General features: G+C 40.2%; 1 protein-coding gene across 2 annotated transcripts in view; it reads right to left on the bottom strand.

The window, feature by feature from the left end:
* The window catches only part of slc9a8 (solute carrier family 9 member 8), a 31,092-nt gene extending 13,483 nt beyond the window's left edge, over nucleotides 1-17,609 (bottom strand). For both annotated transcript variants that reach the window (XM_034087049.1, XM_034087050.2), the window contains exons 1-8: nucleotides 17,279-17,609; nucleotides 16,672-16,853; nucleotides 14,942-15,022; nucleotides 12,347-12,405; nucleotides 6,022-6,105; nucleotides 5,487-5,588; nucleotides 5,233-5,267; nucleotides 4,057-4,200 (exon numbers count right to left, since the gene is read on the bottom strand). In XM_034087049.1, the coding sequence (XP_033942940.1) occupies nucleotides 4,057-4,200; nucleotides 5,233-5,267; nucleotides 5,487-5,588; nucleotides 6,022-6,105; nucleotides 12,347-12,405; nucleotides 14,942-15,022; nucleotides 16,672-16,853; nucleotides 17,279-17,511 (920 nt within the window). In that variant the 5' untranslated portion in view covers nucleotides 17,512-17,609. The remainder of the gene's footprint in view (nucleotides 1-4,056; nucleotides 4,201-5,232; nucleotides 5,268-5,486; nucleotides 5,589-6,021; nucleotides 6,106-12,346; nucleotides 12,406-14,941; nucleotides 15,023-16,671; nucleotides 16,854-17,278) is intronic.

The raw sequence follows: 17,609 nt of genomic DNA, 5'->3' as shown, positions 1-17,609 counted from the left end.
ACAAATGTATTTTATAGAATTATATAATCTATTTATAATTGTAAATGTATATAGTATGTAGACATACATTTAGATGTATATTTTGTTAAAAGAAAACAAAAATGTTAATTTAGTTTTTGGGAGAAGGGGTGGGATTAAATATGTGTAAACTCCGTCCCACGCCTATTCGGATGTGAAATTAGGTAGATAATTTGTTTATATATAAGTCAATAATATTTAGTTTATCAATTTGATACTGCTTACGTTTCTACAGTACCATAATTCTCTTGTTTCATTTAATTATTATAATTGTTTTTGTATTGTATTACACGTTTGAAATAAATCAAATCAAATGTGTCTTTGAAGAGGTGCTTGATTACTCAAAAACAAAAACAACTGTTAGTGTGTTAATGCACCTGGCTGCCAAAGATAAACATGCAGTTTGACCAAGAGTCATTTCAGTGCAGAATCAATTTGTATTTATTTAGAAGACGGGCACAATTTCCTTAACACGGACACGGAATGACCTCTGGAGTCCAGCATGTCTTTGAGTTCCTCTGACCCTTCCTCTGAAAGTGGAGAGTACACTGAGGACTCTTCACTGGGGTGAGGCGGGGTCTGTTGTTCCCTCAGCCACCAGAAAACAGCTCCAGCTGCAGTACCCCGGGAAGCCCTCTTCGGAGTAAAAACCCTCCAAGATTCCTCGCCGTCCACTTCCCCGGTAGCCTGTGCCAACCAACGTCCTTATAAAGATGGTCGCATTGAAAGCACCTGGTTTCATTAAACAAATAAACAAAAAGGCTAACAGTTGGTTTTGCAGCGAGTCATCATGGGCTAACAGATGACTGTTTCCCTGTAAGACTCACATTTAGCACGTGTTGCTTGTATTGCTGTCCAATTCAATACACCAGAATAGTTGTTAACTTTAAACAAACAACACGATTGACATTACTCACACTCTTACTGTAATTAGTGATTAAATCAAGAATTAATGTAGGACACCTAGTTGGGCTTGCCAAAATCACGCTACAGTTTCATTAAACAAATATGCTATGTTTAGCTAACAGTTTATTTTGCAGAAGGCTATAGCTAACGAATAATTGTTTTTAGTTCCTTTAATACGTTTAGAAGCTATCATAAGCTAACAGATGTTTGTATTGCCTTAAGACTATCATAGTTAACGTTAGCTAATCACACCTCATTTCAAGACACTGGAATTGTTATTAATGTTAAACAAATAAAACGTCAAAAGCACTTCATCTTTTTGTGCGCTTTGTCGTTCATATTCATGTCTCCTGCTCGCTAGGTGGCAGTGTCACGAAAAACTAGGGTCCTAGGAGTGCGGTCCTGAGACTGCAGTCTCCGACGCTGCAGCTTCATACTATTGCTTCGTTTTCCAAATGCCAGGAAGTATTCTTGCCTCGCTTCTGAAGCAAGTGACTCGGAAAGACATGTGCTACCAAGCAAGCGTACTCGACATTGAGAAACACCCTCTGTCTCTGTTAGTGTTTGTCTCATTCTCATTTTTTTTGGCATTGACCCTCTTGTGCATACTGACATTTTATAATTTTTATTTAGCTTTTTAGACCCGTTTTTAAATTGGTCTGCTGTGCTTTTAAAACGTTTTAAAAGCTTTTAAACGTTTTTGGGCTGTTTTGCGTCGTTTTGTGCCGGTGCCTCGCTGTGACTGGATTGTTTGCTCTCTGCCTGAGCTGTCGCTCTTTCGCATTCTGGATTGCTGTCAGATGCAATTTTCTACCTATCATATGTATGCTGATGACACTATGTATATTCATGTGCTCCTTCTCTGGATATGGCCGTTTACAATTTAAAATCAGATTTTATCACGCTGCAGCATGCACTTCTTGATTCCAAACTGCTATTGAACAGTAAGAAAACCAAAGCAATGCTTTTTGCTCCCAAGTCAGCGTCCTCTTGCCTCTCCACTGACACCCTTGATGGCGTCTCTGTTGAGTTTGTCGATATCTACAAATATCTGGGCTTTTGGTTGGACAGTAATCTGAACTTCAAACACCATATTGAAGTTCTAACAAAGAAATATAAATGCACTCTTGGCTTCCTTTTCAGACTTAAATGTTGTTTTTCAACTTCATCCCGTAAAAGGTTAGTCTCTGGCTTATTCCTGTCCCAGCTGGACTACGGTGATACCATTTATAGATTTGCCTGTCCCACTGTTTTGGCCAAACTTGACCCACTCTACCATGCTGCACTGCGTTATATATCAAATGCACCCTATAGGACTCATCATTGCAGACTGTATAGCCTAACTGGATGGTCCTCACTTACTATGAGTAGGATGCAGCGTTGGTTTTTATTAATGTATAAAGCCATTTTAGGTAAGCTTCCACTGTACATATGTGCCAGATTTGCTCCAGTTTGTGACTCTTACAACCTCAGATCCAGTGCCTGGATACGGTTCCAGGTACCTGCTGTGCGGACTGAGGCTGGAAAAAGGAGTCTTTTTTATTATGGTCCTTGGTCTTGGAATGACCTTCAATCAAACCTCAAACTGAGGGCACAGGTTTTAAATTGAAGTTGTCTGAAGTCCTTACCACCAGCTGCTCTTGCAGTAATAAGTAGTGTACCTTTCTTACTGTCCTAATGTGCACAATGTAGTGACTGCTTTTCGTCTTTTGTTTTCTTAGTTATGTTCTCTGTATTTTATATGTTTGTGTTATGTGTTATGTGTAACATTGCTGCCTTCTTGCCCAGGGCAGCATTGTAAATGAGATTCTATCTCAATGCTTTTATCTGGTTAAATAAAGGTTAAATAAAAATGTCTTTCCCTCATTACTGGAGGTTTCAGGTATTACACCGATACTGTGAAAGCATTCCAACAACAATCCTCATCTGTGAAGATTAGTCGGATAACTGTGTGAGTCCCAGCTTTTGGACTTCACATTCAGCAAATTTTGACACACTGTTACCCACATTCTCTGCATTTGTAAACTATGGGGATAATATAGGTCACTTGTTCTTTTCTCATCTCAAGTCCTGTCAGGGCCAATCAGCATTAAGCAGGTGGGGTTAAAAGGTTGGATTATGCCTCACTGCACCTCAACTGACAGAAGAACAGGTGTGTCAATGTTTGCGGGGGTGGTTCCTGCATCAAAGCAGATAATCGCACCTTGAGGTTAATATACAGTCTTAAGGCCCTGACACACCAAGCAGTCACCAGAGGACTAGCCGACGCTGAAGTCGGCTGTTGCCTGGCCGTGTTCTCCTGCGTTTTGGCCATGTGTCGCACGGGAACACACCGCACCGACTTCAGTGCGTGAGTGGCAATAACTCTCCTTACCAGCAGGCGGCGGTAGTGTGTATTCGTCATTCAAAAGAGGCAACAACCGGAAGACAGAGAAGAAGAAGAGTATATTTTCTCCGTAATATCATACAGAGCTGGCCTCTCCTGGATCAAGGTGATGAGCAGGTCTTCGTTTGCATCATTCCAGATCGCCATGATGAGATGAAAATGAATAGCAGTCTGTGTGTGCCTTCTTAAATCTTTTGTTTACGTCCCTCACTTCCGCTTCGCTTCTCATGCACTGATTTGCTAGCTGAACAGCCAATCAGAGTGATTATTTGGTCCGACTGCCAGACCCGATGCATGGCCGATTCAACATGTTGAATCGGCCATGCATCGGGTCTGGCAGTCCAAATAAGGCGTGTCACGGTCGACGGTGCGGGACACACCAACCTGACTACGGCGCCGCGAATGCCCGACAGCCTCTGACGGCCTCTGACTCCCAAAATCGGGTTGGTGTGTCAGAGCCTTTAATAGTAGTGGCGTGGTAATGAAATAAAGATTACAAATATTTAAAAAAATCTTGAAGACCATCGCCATATTTCTGCGTTTTATGGATTTCTTTCAACTCCAAATACGTTGAAAGGGACTGCATAGGGAACTTTAGGTACAATTTAGGTTTTTTTAAGTAGTATATTTGTCTCGTTAGAGTTGCTGATAGTGAAAAGCCGTGTAAATATCATGCATGGGCAAATTTGCAGAGGTTTTACCCCGTAGAATAAACAAACACTGAGGAAGGAGAAAGAGACTCTTACTTCGTGAGGACAATGGAGACGGCGTCATTGAGGATGCTCTCTCCAAACACCAGCATTTGGAGGACCGGGTCAACATCCAGGGCGTTAAAGATGGCGATGGTCGCCACGGGGTCCACAGCTGAGATCAGTGAGCCGAAGGCAAAGCTACAGCAAGAGAGTGGAAGTGTGTTATACAGGAGCAATAAGACATGAACATACAAATTAAGAAACAAACACACATGGGAAACAAAGGGACAAAATCTGTGTGCACGAGGTCAGAAGGATGCAGACAGGATATGCATCACAAACAAGGAAGCACATGTTTTAACTCAGGCAGCTCAGACCTACAATTTGTTATTTTTACAATTGCAATAATGTTGGAGAATACTTAAATCCTGTCTCAGAATATTAGGTCTTTGTACAAGGGTGGAAGTCTCATGTAATTTGTACACTGTCTGTTATAGCGGTCTTTGTAAAATGGCAACAACAACAACAAAATGTTATTATAAATACTCCTTTCTTTTATTTAATTGTTATTTTTTATTCCTTTATGTGCAAAAAATAAACAAACTAAATTAGACTTTATGTCAAGCACACAATTTGGATTAAATTACAGTTAAATGCCAGAAAATGCACAAAATCTGAGTGGGCAAAAATAAATATAGATGCAGTGTTGAAACAAAAAATCCACTCCAAATAAAGAGGAAAAAAACGGGAAAGAATTTACATTTTGGGACTTCCCCTTTCCAAAATCCAATCAGTTATTTTTTGGCTCATGTTCTGGGTCCCCTACAAATGTCATTCAAATGGGTTAAGCAGTTTTCATGCTTACAAACACAAACAGAGAGACAAATGGGACTGGAAACCTCCTAGAGGAAATGAAAAGGGAAAAGCCCTGCTTGAACCCAAGACACACAGTAACACACTGATTGTGTATCGATGAAGATACACACATGTGATCATTGCGTGGCACACTGCTTGTGTCATCTCTGGCAGCTGGATTATCCAGCTACCTGGAACTGAACAAGTCTGTGGGTGTTGCTGTTGTGAAATACGTATATCCAATTTCCCTTTAAGTCATTTGGACAAAAAGATGTTCTAATGTAAAAAGCCTGGCAGTACAAAAGTTGAATCCATAGAGACTTTATAATTATTGTTATAAAGGAATGCAAGTTGAAAGGGAACACTAACACTCACCTATCAGTCATTGACATCTTATAGATCACACCAGCCTGAGAAAAACACAGACACACATTTCAGAGTGGCAACAAAGAGCTCTGGTATGTTAACACAGAGCAAGAAACATTCTGAACAATGTAAAGATACTAGGGGCCATTTGCACCTTCACAATGTATTAACACTTAACAGCACACATTTTATTTTACCAACAGGTTCAAACTCTTTCTCTGAACAGGTCCTGATTTGTTGACTGATACAAACACAATCCTCACCTGCCCAAGGAAATAGATCCCTCCTCCGACGATGAAAGCAGAGATGGCTGTGCCGAGCACAGCAAAGAGAGTGATGGAACCAATGTTCTGGAAGAAGTTACCCTGAACATACATAGACACAAAGCTAAAGTATGCATAGGCTTCAGTAGCATGACATTTACATAACATGGTGAATAACATGTGGCAAGCAGTATAATGAAAAGTAGGGCAGAGTACATGTACAGAGAAAAAAACACGATTTCATTTTTGAATAATGTAACAGAATGTATCTATAAATAATCTAATAAATAATCAAATTGTATGAGCCACCTTTTTGCATTTGCCAATGAGTTTCAAACCTAGACTTATTGGTGCTATGATTCTTTCTCTACATAATTGTATATCATTCACTTTTGTAATTGTTAGCCAATTGATCTTGCATAGGAAATAAATACCAACGTTGTTACATGCATACATACACTGGTTTGCACTGTTAAGTACATCACATGCATAACGTGTCATTCCTTCTTTTATATCTTGACAGTATAAATAATACCTTATGTAAAGAGTATCCCGATTCAAAGATGATGGGCGGAAGGAGCAGAAGGAAGAACATGTTTGGTCGGAACATTTCCTCTTCCTTAAAAAATTAAATAGAGACAAAGTTACATACAATAGCAGTCAAGGTCAGGTGACAGACCAGTGATTCCAACCTTGGCTTGTCAAATAGTAACAAGGGAAATTGCCAAGTACAGCTAGCTGAGAGCTGCGTGTAGCAAAAACATTCAATAATCATTTCAGATAAAATACATTTCAAAGTGCTGTGTACAGTGAACATTTAAATTAAACAATTTACTTATTTATAAAAGTATTTGTTAGCATTTTTTATTCCTCTTTAAATGAGCCTACAATTGTAAAGCAAATAGGTACTGTTTTATACAAAGAAATTGTGCGTGTGTGTGCGTGCGTGTGCGTGTGCGTGCGTGTGTGTGTGTGTGTGTGTGTGTGTGTGTGTGTGTGTGTGTGTGTGTGAAAATAATAAATCATGTGCTTGTGGTTATTATGCTATCATCGACAAATATTTCCTACTATTCATTCTTCTAATGCATTCCTGTTCAGTGATAATCAGCTGACTTAATACTTAGTCAGTGAAGAGGGGAACGGGTGACGAGGGAGGCCGTGCCTGAGGTGTTTGTAACAACCCTTCATCTGACAAAACAAATATGGTGGTTGACTTCAGGATGACAAACAAACACGTCCTGTGCTCTTCACAGGCGATGCCTGTCTGCCAGCCCATTCATGCATTACAACATTATTACTACTGACATGGTCCTTCTAGCACACATGCTGTATAAGGACATATGGATACTTATATTCGATTTTATTTGTATTCACACTAGGGCTGCACGATATTGGAAAAAACTGACATTGCGATTTTTTTCCCCCCCCTGCGATATATATTGCGATATGAAAACATACAGGAATTGAAGAAAAGACTGTTTCTTTTCCCGCAAACCATCCTTTCTTGAACTTTAATGTTATACAATTGGTATTTTTTTTAACTATATTTAACCGGATGAAGGACGTCTGGATCTTAGGTTATCAGAGCAACAAGCTGAGCTAGCTCGGTTAGCAGCGCCAAACTGCCCTGGAGAAACACATGAAACTACTTTATTCAGTGTTTTTACCTTTAGGCTGCGGCCCCACGAGGACGAAAACGGCTAAACGCATAGGATTAACGCAAACGCAATCGCAAACGGCTTCCGTCCACATGCAATAATTATCCGGATAGTGTCTGCCCACACGAGACCGCTCCGTTTAGCTCCAAACGCTGGAGAAGCTGCAGTACATATGCAGGAGCCTCTACGTGGCGCTGTAACTTCCTCCACAAAAGCAGCGAAGAAGCATGGTTGTCATGGTTGCCCTTCTGTTTATTCTCCGCGGTGGGGGCCGAGGGAACCGGGCAGAGTTTTTCGCCAGTCAACGTGTATTAAAGTTGAAATCTTCCGGACAAAATTATAAAAGTGCCGGTCAAAGGTCTTATTTGTTATTTATTGAGCTTTAAAACAAATGAATAACGACTCTATATAATATAATGATAAAATACACGGAGCCTCTCTTTTTCCTCCCTCTCTTCGGACAGCGCCAGTGTCTGTCTCATGCAGCAGCTCATCCAGTAATCAGTGACCCGGCCGACTGTAAAAATAAACATATTTATAACTAGTTTAGGGAGTTTGAGAGGTAATTAAAATAGCTAAGGGTGATGATCTGACTTGAAGTGTGTGTTTTGCTGCAGCGGGAGGAGCTGCAGGTGAGCTGCAGGTGAGCAGAGCTGCGTGTCTCCGTCCTGTCAGATTAGACTTCACTCGCGAGAGAAAGATAAATAATCTGAATTCAGGGTGCAGTTTACTTTGACGTGGGGGTGAGCAGCAGAGGTGGGGAGAGGCGGGGCTATTGCCTCATCATTATTGCTGTAGATGTTGCACAAACAACTGTAGCATGGTCAATAGCGTCCGGAGCACGATAGCAACTCTGCGATCCGCCATTGTTGTTGTTGTTGGTGGCGAAACACTTCAGCACTGGCGCGGGGTAAGCGGAGGTGAGCAGAAGAGGTGGGGAGAGGCGGGGCTATTGCGCAATCACTATCAGTGATCTGAAAATGTCCGTATAGGGCGCACACACGGAGCTGTTTGACCCCCCAGAGAGTGGCGTATGCATTTCTATCCACCTTGGGACCCGTTGTCGTTTCCTCAGTCGTTTAGTGCCATATTCGGTCGTCCTCGTGTGGCCGAACGGTCTATATGACACTAAACAGTAACGCAAACGACCGAATTCGTCCTCGTGGGGCCGCAGCCTTAATCACGGGGTCCGTTTGCTTTGGAGATTTGATTGTGGTTTGCTGTGCATGCAGAGCCTGCATGTCACTCAAGTACCCCTGACATGAGAGCCGCACAAGTTTTCCTTTTGTAGCAAGCAGCAAAATAATTGTAACATGACGTGTTTGAGTTCATTTGCCTACTTAATATCGCAAGTTTTGGTTTTTTATTAAAAAAATCACACGTCCACGCAATGTGAATATCACGCATGCGCAAAACGCGATTATCGTCACGACACGATATATCGTGCAGCCCTAATTCACACACACATACATGCACACAGAGCAACCCCTGCACGCTGATTATGTCAGCGATATAATGAAATCATTGTTGCTTTCAGCTAAATGGGCCAGCCTCCAAGATCAGGCGTAGGCATCATGTGGCCAAGCATTACGCTCTGGCTGCCCATGTGTCTGTGCATGATGCGCCATGTGTTCAAAGCCAGTGTGTGTGTGTATGCGTGCGTGCGTGCGTGCGTGCATTATCTATGTCAGTAATGTAATAGTAAATGTACTGTATGCATTAGTGAATGTTCATAGGGAAGATCTATTTCTGGGCTATGGTTGACCCTGCAGTTGTGTCTGTCAGGCAGATAGAAGAGGGTCATCCCATATTTGCTCCATCCAGTCAACAATCTCTCTTACTGTATTATGGAACTCAGCTTCGACAGCTGGTTGGGGCTGACTCTCGACCCCAATAACTCGACAAGCAGATGAAGACAATCACTTCCCAAACAGAATCGTTTTTGATTACTCTAAACACTGCAAATATATGATTTGCTATAGGTTTGGCAATTAATAACTGTCTTCTGTCAAGCACAGTTGTGTTTTCAAGTATCATTTGTTTACTTTATTTATATATATGACATATGATTGGTGAAATTAACTGTTCAGAAAGGGCAGTGCTAGATAACATGACTAATTGCATGATCCTCTGAATTATAAACATATTTTTTTCCATCTAACTTATTATTCTGGGCTATGACCTAGATATGCATGATACGATTGGCACATGAGATGAGACAATACCACAGCATATGTCTCAATTGAAGACCATACTGCAATTTGTGGCTGTCAGGATTTTTTACTTTGGCTCTAATGATCCATTTGACAACAGTAACCAATACTATACACACTCAATATAAACTCTTAAAAACACTTCAGGTAAAGAGGACAGCCGACACCAGGTGTAAACTGGAGTAAATCGTGTTGCTTTAGCTTACCCAGATTATCACTCTTTGACATTTATCTCTGGCCAAACTCTACCCTTCAGGGCAGATAAAAGGTCAGGAATGAATATTACCACCTGAGACACAAGAGATATACCATGCATGCTCTGCCATCTGACATCTACAGCTGTACTTCCGCATGAATGCCTGCATGTCCCTGACTGAATAAGCACACACAGACTTTGCATATGCACATCTACAGATTTAAATAAGCAGATGTCAGCAAGCTAGTGCTTTGCCATATTTGTCGATAAGAGCTTTAGTAGGGCTTCAATTATTGGTCAAAGTTATTTTGAACAAATGTGTAAATTACATTTGATTAACTGATTAATGATTAAGTCATTGAAACAAGCCCAAGGTAAACAAATCCAATTGGTTGTTGTGCTAGCCAAGCAGTCCAACAATGATTACTTTGCAAAAACAAAGAAAAGCAGCAAATCCTAACAGTTACTAAGTAAAAGACTGCAAATATTTGCAACTTCAATAATGTATCAATTATTAAATGTACTAAATACTGTTGATTATCTAATTGACTCGGCGCTAGATTTGAGTTCAGAATGCATAACATTGATGTCATTGTGAAACCATGAGACATTATGTTTTCTGGGAAGGCAACTCAAGATTTCAGGAAGCCGGATAACATCATCTTGCTGATTTGAGAGCAAGTAAGATGAGATAGATAAACCCAGAGAGTAGAGGATGGGCATACTCTAGGGAAGTGCAGAGCTTGAATTAAATTAGAAAAGATGAATGCCAAAGATGAAGAGAGCACAGTTAAAAGAGGGTCTAGAGAGAACAGAAAAATATGAACGGGAGTGATGGGGAGGCCTTTGTTGGAAGTACAGGCTCCCTGGGGGCTCAGCTTTGACACAGTGACATCACCACATGGGAAAAAGGCCCCTGAAACCACAATTAAAACTGTTCCCCCTGTGACGCTCTCTACGGCGTGGGATAAATCTATTAAAAGTGCGTGCAACCCCTTTAAACACACCAATGCAGCCACTGAGGAGAAATGAAGCAAGATAATACAGTACAGAGAGAAAATTAAATGATTATCTGGAGTACACTGTAGATGAAAGTATAATAACCTATGTATATCTGTCTTTGCCCTGCCTAAGAGAGAAAATGCTTCTAGTGTGTTACTTCTTACTAGCATATTTTCTTCAATCTGTGTCAGAGCACATGGGAAGGGGATGGGCAGATGAGAGAAAGGGGAAGCAGTGACCAGAAAGTACAAGAAAAGTAGTGACGGGAACTGCCTCTCGTCATGTGCTGGTTTGTAGGGAGATGACTGGAAATAGAAGGCTTGGTAGGAAATAGCAAAAAAAGCAGAGTGGTGGTGAAAGCCAGTGAGGACAGGATGCTTGGTGGTTTGTGGGGCAGACCCAGAGGCCTGCTAAATTAGTCAAGTGGGTCCGCTAAAGAAACATGCTAGTTGGAAGAGATTTCACAGCACTAAAGCATTTGAAGATAGTTAAAAGTATCGGAAAGCATCCAGTTTCAACCTGCAAAATGAGCTAGTCATTGAAAAGAAAAAGACAGATGCCTTCCTTTGACTAGATGGTCAAACATGGACCTGTGAGTAAATGCACTGTATGAACAATTTGAGAAAATAAAAATGATGTATACAGAACCCCAGGCTGTGCTACTCACTGAACAGGTTACATGGTGCATCCTGCTCTCAGGGGCTATGTAAAAATCAAATAGGTCAGACGTAATGGATCTGCATCATGGCCTGGGTCTTTTGAAGACTCCAAAGGCCTACAAACCATTTAGCAAATCCATGATCCTGCAAAAATGCTGCTGCATATCACAGTATAACTAAATTCATTACACTCTACTTAAGCAGTGTAGCGATAATAGGTCATGAAGCCAATATACGGACAGGTGAGGATGCGATTAAAACACAGAGATGGCAGTCTAGAGATTCACAGGACAGGGCAAAGGGGGAAAGGGGCTCCAGGGGCTCTGGTTACTAGTAGTGATGATGACTCAGCAACACCCCGGGGCCCCCAGGCTAAAAAACAATGGGTCCCAGTGTGCAAGAAACATTGACAAAACCTTTCCTCTTTTCAGCTCTCTCTCTCTCTCTCTCTCTTTCTCTCTCTATCTCTCCCTCTCTCTCCCTCTCTCTCTCTCCCTCTGTTGTTAATTTGTTCTCTCAACTCACTGGCAGAGAACAAGGAATGTTAATTAAAGGCTGTGAGAACCAAGAGGAAGAAAGAAGGGCTCATAGGGACACAAAGGGGGAAGATAGCAAGCAGAGAATGGCTTGTGTCACAATGGCTAGGTAACAGTGGAGATAGAGAGATGAGATGTGTGACACAATCAGTGGCCAGGAAATTAATGAATGGTACAGAAAGAGAGAGGGGAATCTACAGATGTTTGAGGTGGGTGGGGAGTTCCCGGAGAATTTACTGAAGGATAAAATTACATTATATAAGTACTAGGAAATGTAGTTACATCCTCTAGGCTTGATGCCTTATGTTTGCAATGCAGACTTTTGTCCTCCACCCTTTTAAATTACAGTTCAAGTGTTCAATGGGTGTTGCTCTTTTGCAACTTTGCCATGAATTGCAAATGTGTTTTTTGTTATGTGTGGAGGTATTTGGTTTTGTTTCCTTGGGCTCAACAAATGAAGTCAATATTAGCACCATTAATTATGGGTCAATCGTGAAGAAGATATTTTTCCAAAGCAGTGTATAAACCTTTAAATATACAGTCTATGGGATAAACAAAGCGCTGTGAGGGTGTGGGAACGAGATGTCAAACAATACCTTCCAGTTGGCCAGTTCCTGGAACTCAATAATCTTTATAAAGCCTCCCATTAGAATCCCTGGAGAGAAAGAGGAGAAACAAGAAACAGCACCACTGTTTACATATTTGACTACTTCATATCAACATTTCAATACAAGCAGAGTAAAGACTTAGTTCATACATGACATGAGGCAACGTTCTTTTTTAGTTCTCAAATTTAAAACAATTCTTGAAAATATCCACCATAGTTCAGAGATAAAAGAGATATGAAGAGCATAAAAGGGCTATTGTCTTAGTTTTGTCTTCGAGAAATTCCCCTTGGGCATTAAGCTATCTTGTTACGTAGGTCGCCAGAAAATGTGTTAAAAGTGCAAGACAACACAAAGATGTATAAAGCAATAGAGTCTGGCTGCAGACCGCAGCAAGGAGGCGTTTCCTATAGGGGCGTTTCCAATAGGGGCGTTTCCAATAGGGACGTTTCCTATAGTGAACGACGGGAGCCGGCTCTCTAGAGGGATCTAGATCGGCATGAAGGCACATTATGCAATGTGCAATGTGGACATTATCCCGCTTATTACACATGGCCACATTCTCAACAAAGTAACGACATGACTCCCAATAATAATTGAAATGCTTTTATGGATTTAGAAAAAGATTTTATTGATTTAAAAAATAGTTTTATGTATTGATTTAAATTGACATGCATCCGCTAAGAAAAGTAGTCCGTTGTAACTGTTTGAACTAACGTAACAACGGCAGGAACTGCTTCTATAGTGTTTTTGAGGAGCTTTTTGATTACAGATTTGAAAACATCGTTGCTTGCTTTAAAAGTAGCACAATTCATTATGTCAAACCTTGAAAGATATCCCTGCCCTAATGCCAAAAGTAACTGGCAACTGAATATGTGTTGCCATAGCTATGATGTCTATGTCTGGATCGCTGCGTAAAAAGGAGGGTTTCTGACCCATTACTTCTCGTCTTACTTCTATAAGAATAAAACACGGAGGACGGAGATCTCTTTTTGTCCCCCTCTTCTCCCCGCTGCAGCCTAGCAGTTGATCTCAAAGCACGCTCCCCTCTCCTGCAGGGAGAAAAACTATATTTATATAGGTTGATACAGCAGTAGCCCCTTTTTTTAAATAGTTTTTATAGGTGTTGCCATTTGTTTTGTGTAGCGTGGTTCTACAAGCAAGTCAATGCATTCATTGGGTGGTATCAGAGAGTTACACGGGTCTGTAAATGCAATGAAAACAATTGGCCACAGCAAATAATTTATATTAAACATGTAATTTTTACTTTTGAATACTTTAGTACAAAGGATGTCTTGAATAATTTAAGTGATATTATATGTGTACACATATAAATCATTAGTCAAAACAGGGCTACATTTGATTTAATTAAAAGGTATAATACGTGGTAAACTGAAGAGCCCTTTGGGAGCCGAAAGAGCCGGCTCTTCTTGGTGAGCCAAATGATCCGGCTCAGCAAGAAGAGCCGGAATTCCCATCACTAGAACAATGACTTCTTCTGCGAGGATTTATAAAAGCAGCTGGAATCCCTTAAGTTGCTATTGGATAAAAAAAGTTAGGAAACGCCCCTATAGGAAACGCCCCTATAGGAAACGCCTCCTTGCTGCGGTCTGCAGCCAGACCCATCTCGTATAAAGAGCAAGAGAGAGAGAGACAGATACGATGGTAAAAAAAAATCAAGCATAATCATAAAAGCATTGTGTAAGAGACCCAAATATACAGGCAGACGGAAGGGTATAGTGGAGAGGATGCAATACAATGAGTGAATGAGAAAGAGGAAAAGATGAGGAAGGAAGAGCAGACATCCTGATCTGTAAGCAGAGTGTTATCTCTTTTCAGCAAAAGCCCTTGCTCCAAACACGGAGACAAGCTTTGTCTCATGTGCAGTATGCAGGTCAAGGAAAAAGTGAAAGGCCTTGAGGGTCAAGACAGATGTGTGTCTGTGAGTTTGAGTGTGTTTAACTGCACAAACAAGTCAATTTTTAGAATTAACCTCAAGTGACCTCACACAAAAACACAATACATGTTTTTTACATCAAAGCACTTCCTAAATCTTGAATAAGTTTGCTAATTATAGATAGGCCTTTGTCCATCTAAAAAAATCACATAGTTTACTCGTATACAAATTGTATTAGTACTGTAACCTTAAAGAGGTCTATATGTTCCTACGTTGATATTAAGTGTTATTTTTAAATCACAAAGCTATGTGTTACTGTGATTATTGAAAAGTGCTATATAAATAAAAGTTAGATTGTATTTGATTTAAATCCCTGCTGGATGCACACACATTTTATAATAATTTGTTGAAGTTTCAATGACCCACATTATATGTAAGAAAGAAAGACAAGGAAGAGCAGTAAAAAGCAAAATGTGTTCTTCATGAGAACATGCGTCACATTCATTATTTATTGATGCTCTAATAAAAGCAAAAGTGGAGTAGCCTAGAAAATGAGGCTCAACATTAGTTTGTGGTTCTCAAATTGTTCGCTGCCTTTTAAAAAACAGGTTTCCTAGAGAGCTGTTATAACATTTGGCATTCCTTGACTAAGCATGTGCCGAGAAACACGTTATATAAGGAGTACTCACCGAGGGAGACAACAGCCACACTTTCTGGAAGAAAATGCAGTTTGAACTTGATGAGCAGGTGCACCAATATGATGCAGATACCTGGGGTGAATGGGAAGAGCAAAGAACACTGGATGAATATTTAGGACAAATACATCTCTGTCATGTCCCAAACATCATGTCACACCAGATCAACACAAAAGTAGCCACCACATCATACAGTGTTAGGATCATTTCTATGGCTTCTTTCCTTCAACTACTGTGGACTGGACAGGAATGTCATGTAACTCTAACTGTATTTCCTCTTATTGAACATTGAAATAAACTCAAATCTAAGTATTTGAAAATATGTAATGCAAATGAGTTAACTTGTTTGATTCATAATGACCACAAAGCAGTTGCTTGACATTTAGAATTATAGTTCTGACCCTGTACAATCAAAGATAATTGAACCCAATTAAAACATGAATTAGGTTACAGTAGAAGAGGAAATCATGTACAGCATATTAAAAAGGTCAAAATCAGTGCATGGCGTGTGATGCAGTGGGTTGTGAGTTGGTGTTCGGATCAGGGGATCGGATCAGGGGGTCACAGGTTCAAACCCCACTGCAGTCAGCATGTTGTTGTGTCCCTGGGCAAGACCCTTCACCCCAAATTGCTCCTGTGGGGATTGCCCACAGTATTGAGTATGTAAGTTGCTTTGGATAAAAGCATCTAACAAGTAACATGTAATAATGTAATTAGCATATTAAAATGACAAATCCAAAGGCCACAGCAAAGTGAAGGAAACACCAGCCATTCAGAAATGCAGTGCTGAAAAATTTGATGATCATAAGACCCAGTGTATGCAACACTAAAGCCATCAGAGGTCAAATCAACAGAGAGTTTTGTCATAAGACAGATGTTTGATTCAGACCCAATTTAAATACAAAAGTTAATTGATAATGTCCAAAGCGTGGTATCTGGGAAAAATCTTTACAAAAAGATTCTGTATATAATGTGGTTTCTATATTGCACTCTGAGGTGGCCTCATGTATTGATCAATACCTTTTGACTCAAACCACTGATTAAATGGTATTACCTTTAGAGACAAATGACTATGGTGATTTTTTTGCAAGTTGTGCTTCTCAAATGGTTATCACGTTAAAGCATTTGGTTCAAGACCAAGACATGCAAACCTGCTTATATGTCTAAAAAGTAAATTAGTCTTATTGGTAACCTCATGCATGATTAATGCCACTTTCCTTGAAAATACCCTTACAGCGTAAGCATATGACTTAACCTGCAGTCAACTTAAGTGGATAATGGGTACTTTGTGTCTTAACTAGCTTTTTGTGACCTTACACATACTGTTGTATGTATGCTAATGTTTAACCACGTCCTCTCCATCCACTTCCTTCATCCAGAATCACTTCACACACATCTGATTGAACTAATCCCTATATTAGATGTCCAATTTCCCTACATTCTAAGCTGTATGAGGTCTAGTTTAAATATATTGTGTGAACAACAATGATCACATTTTTCATTGTGGATTATTTGCTTCTTCCTTTCAATCCTGTGTTCTCAGAATTAAAATAGACTAGATTCCTTTTATAAATGTATTTATGTGTATGTGTTTATGAATGTGTTTGTATGTGTATGTGTTTATAAATGTGTGAGGACTTTATGCTGCTAGTAATAGATGGAAAAACCAATATGATACAAAAGACTGAGTTAGACAGACATTCACCAATATAAAGTCAACTAACCAATAACCAGCAGGCTGAAAAAAATTGTCAACCCGCTGGACTGCTCTTCTTCTTGGGCCTTGACCCCTGTCTGCACGGGCAGGATGGGCTTGGCGGTAGGGGGTGTCGGGGTCGTTGGCTTGACAGGAGGTGTTGTAGAGTGGAGGGTTAGGTTGTTGTAGTTATCAGTGTCATTGGACTTGCTGCTTGGAGACAGTCAGGAGAAAAAGTATAGCCATATAATGAATCAATAGATTTTAAGGGGGCTCTGGTTACAATATTCACAGATCACATAATTTACCATAACATGTTATTTTTAAATCACTGCTGAACAATTAATCATAATGATGTACTTTTCTAATAATATTACGGTCAAATAGATGTGTCCTAGTTCATTTCGTTATAACATCATTTTAAACTAACTTACCTTAATGATAAGATTATAACACCTGACAACACTAGAAAGACGATAGGCAACTATATCAAGATGTATATTAGCTAGACTGCAGTGATGCGACATTTGAAACCTGTGTAACATCGCAAACATGTTGAAGCTATTGCTAGCTACAGTACAATGGGCTAAATGACTCCGAGGAGAATACTCAAATAAATAGTTGTTGCTTCCAACCTGAGAGACTGTCCCTGCTTCTGTGGGTCGATTGAATCGTGTCCATCTTCTTGGTCATGTTTTATTAATGTTTGCTGGCTTTTAGCTGGAATATCCTTATGGTTCACATCCACTCGGTCCTCTCCATCAGGCAGGTCCAACGAGTTGTCCCTCTCAGCTCGCTCTGGCACACATGGATTTACACATAACAGCAAAAAGGACAGCAACACAACTTTGTTGTTAACGCCTCTCATTCTCAAACAGGTACATTTAAACCCAAAAGCAACGTTTTGAAATAAAAAAGACTGGAAGTTCTATGTCGACAGCTCCATGTATCTGTTGACATCACATC

This window comes from Pseudochaenichthys georgianus, chromosome 7 (assembly GCF_902827115.2).
Source record: "Pseudochaenichthys georgianus chromosome 7, fPseGeo1.2, whole genome shotgun sequence".
Taxonomy (NCBI): Eukaryota; Metazoa; Chordata; class Actinopteri; order Perciformes; family Channichthyidae; genus Pseudochaenichthys; species Pseudochaenichthys georgianus.
The sequence above is the reverse complement of the archived record's forward strand: the minus strand, read 5'-3'. Positions and strand labels throughout refer to the sequence as shown.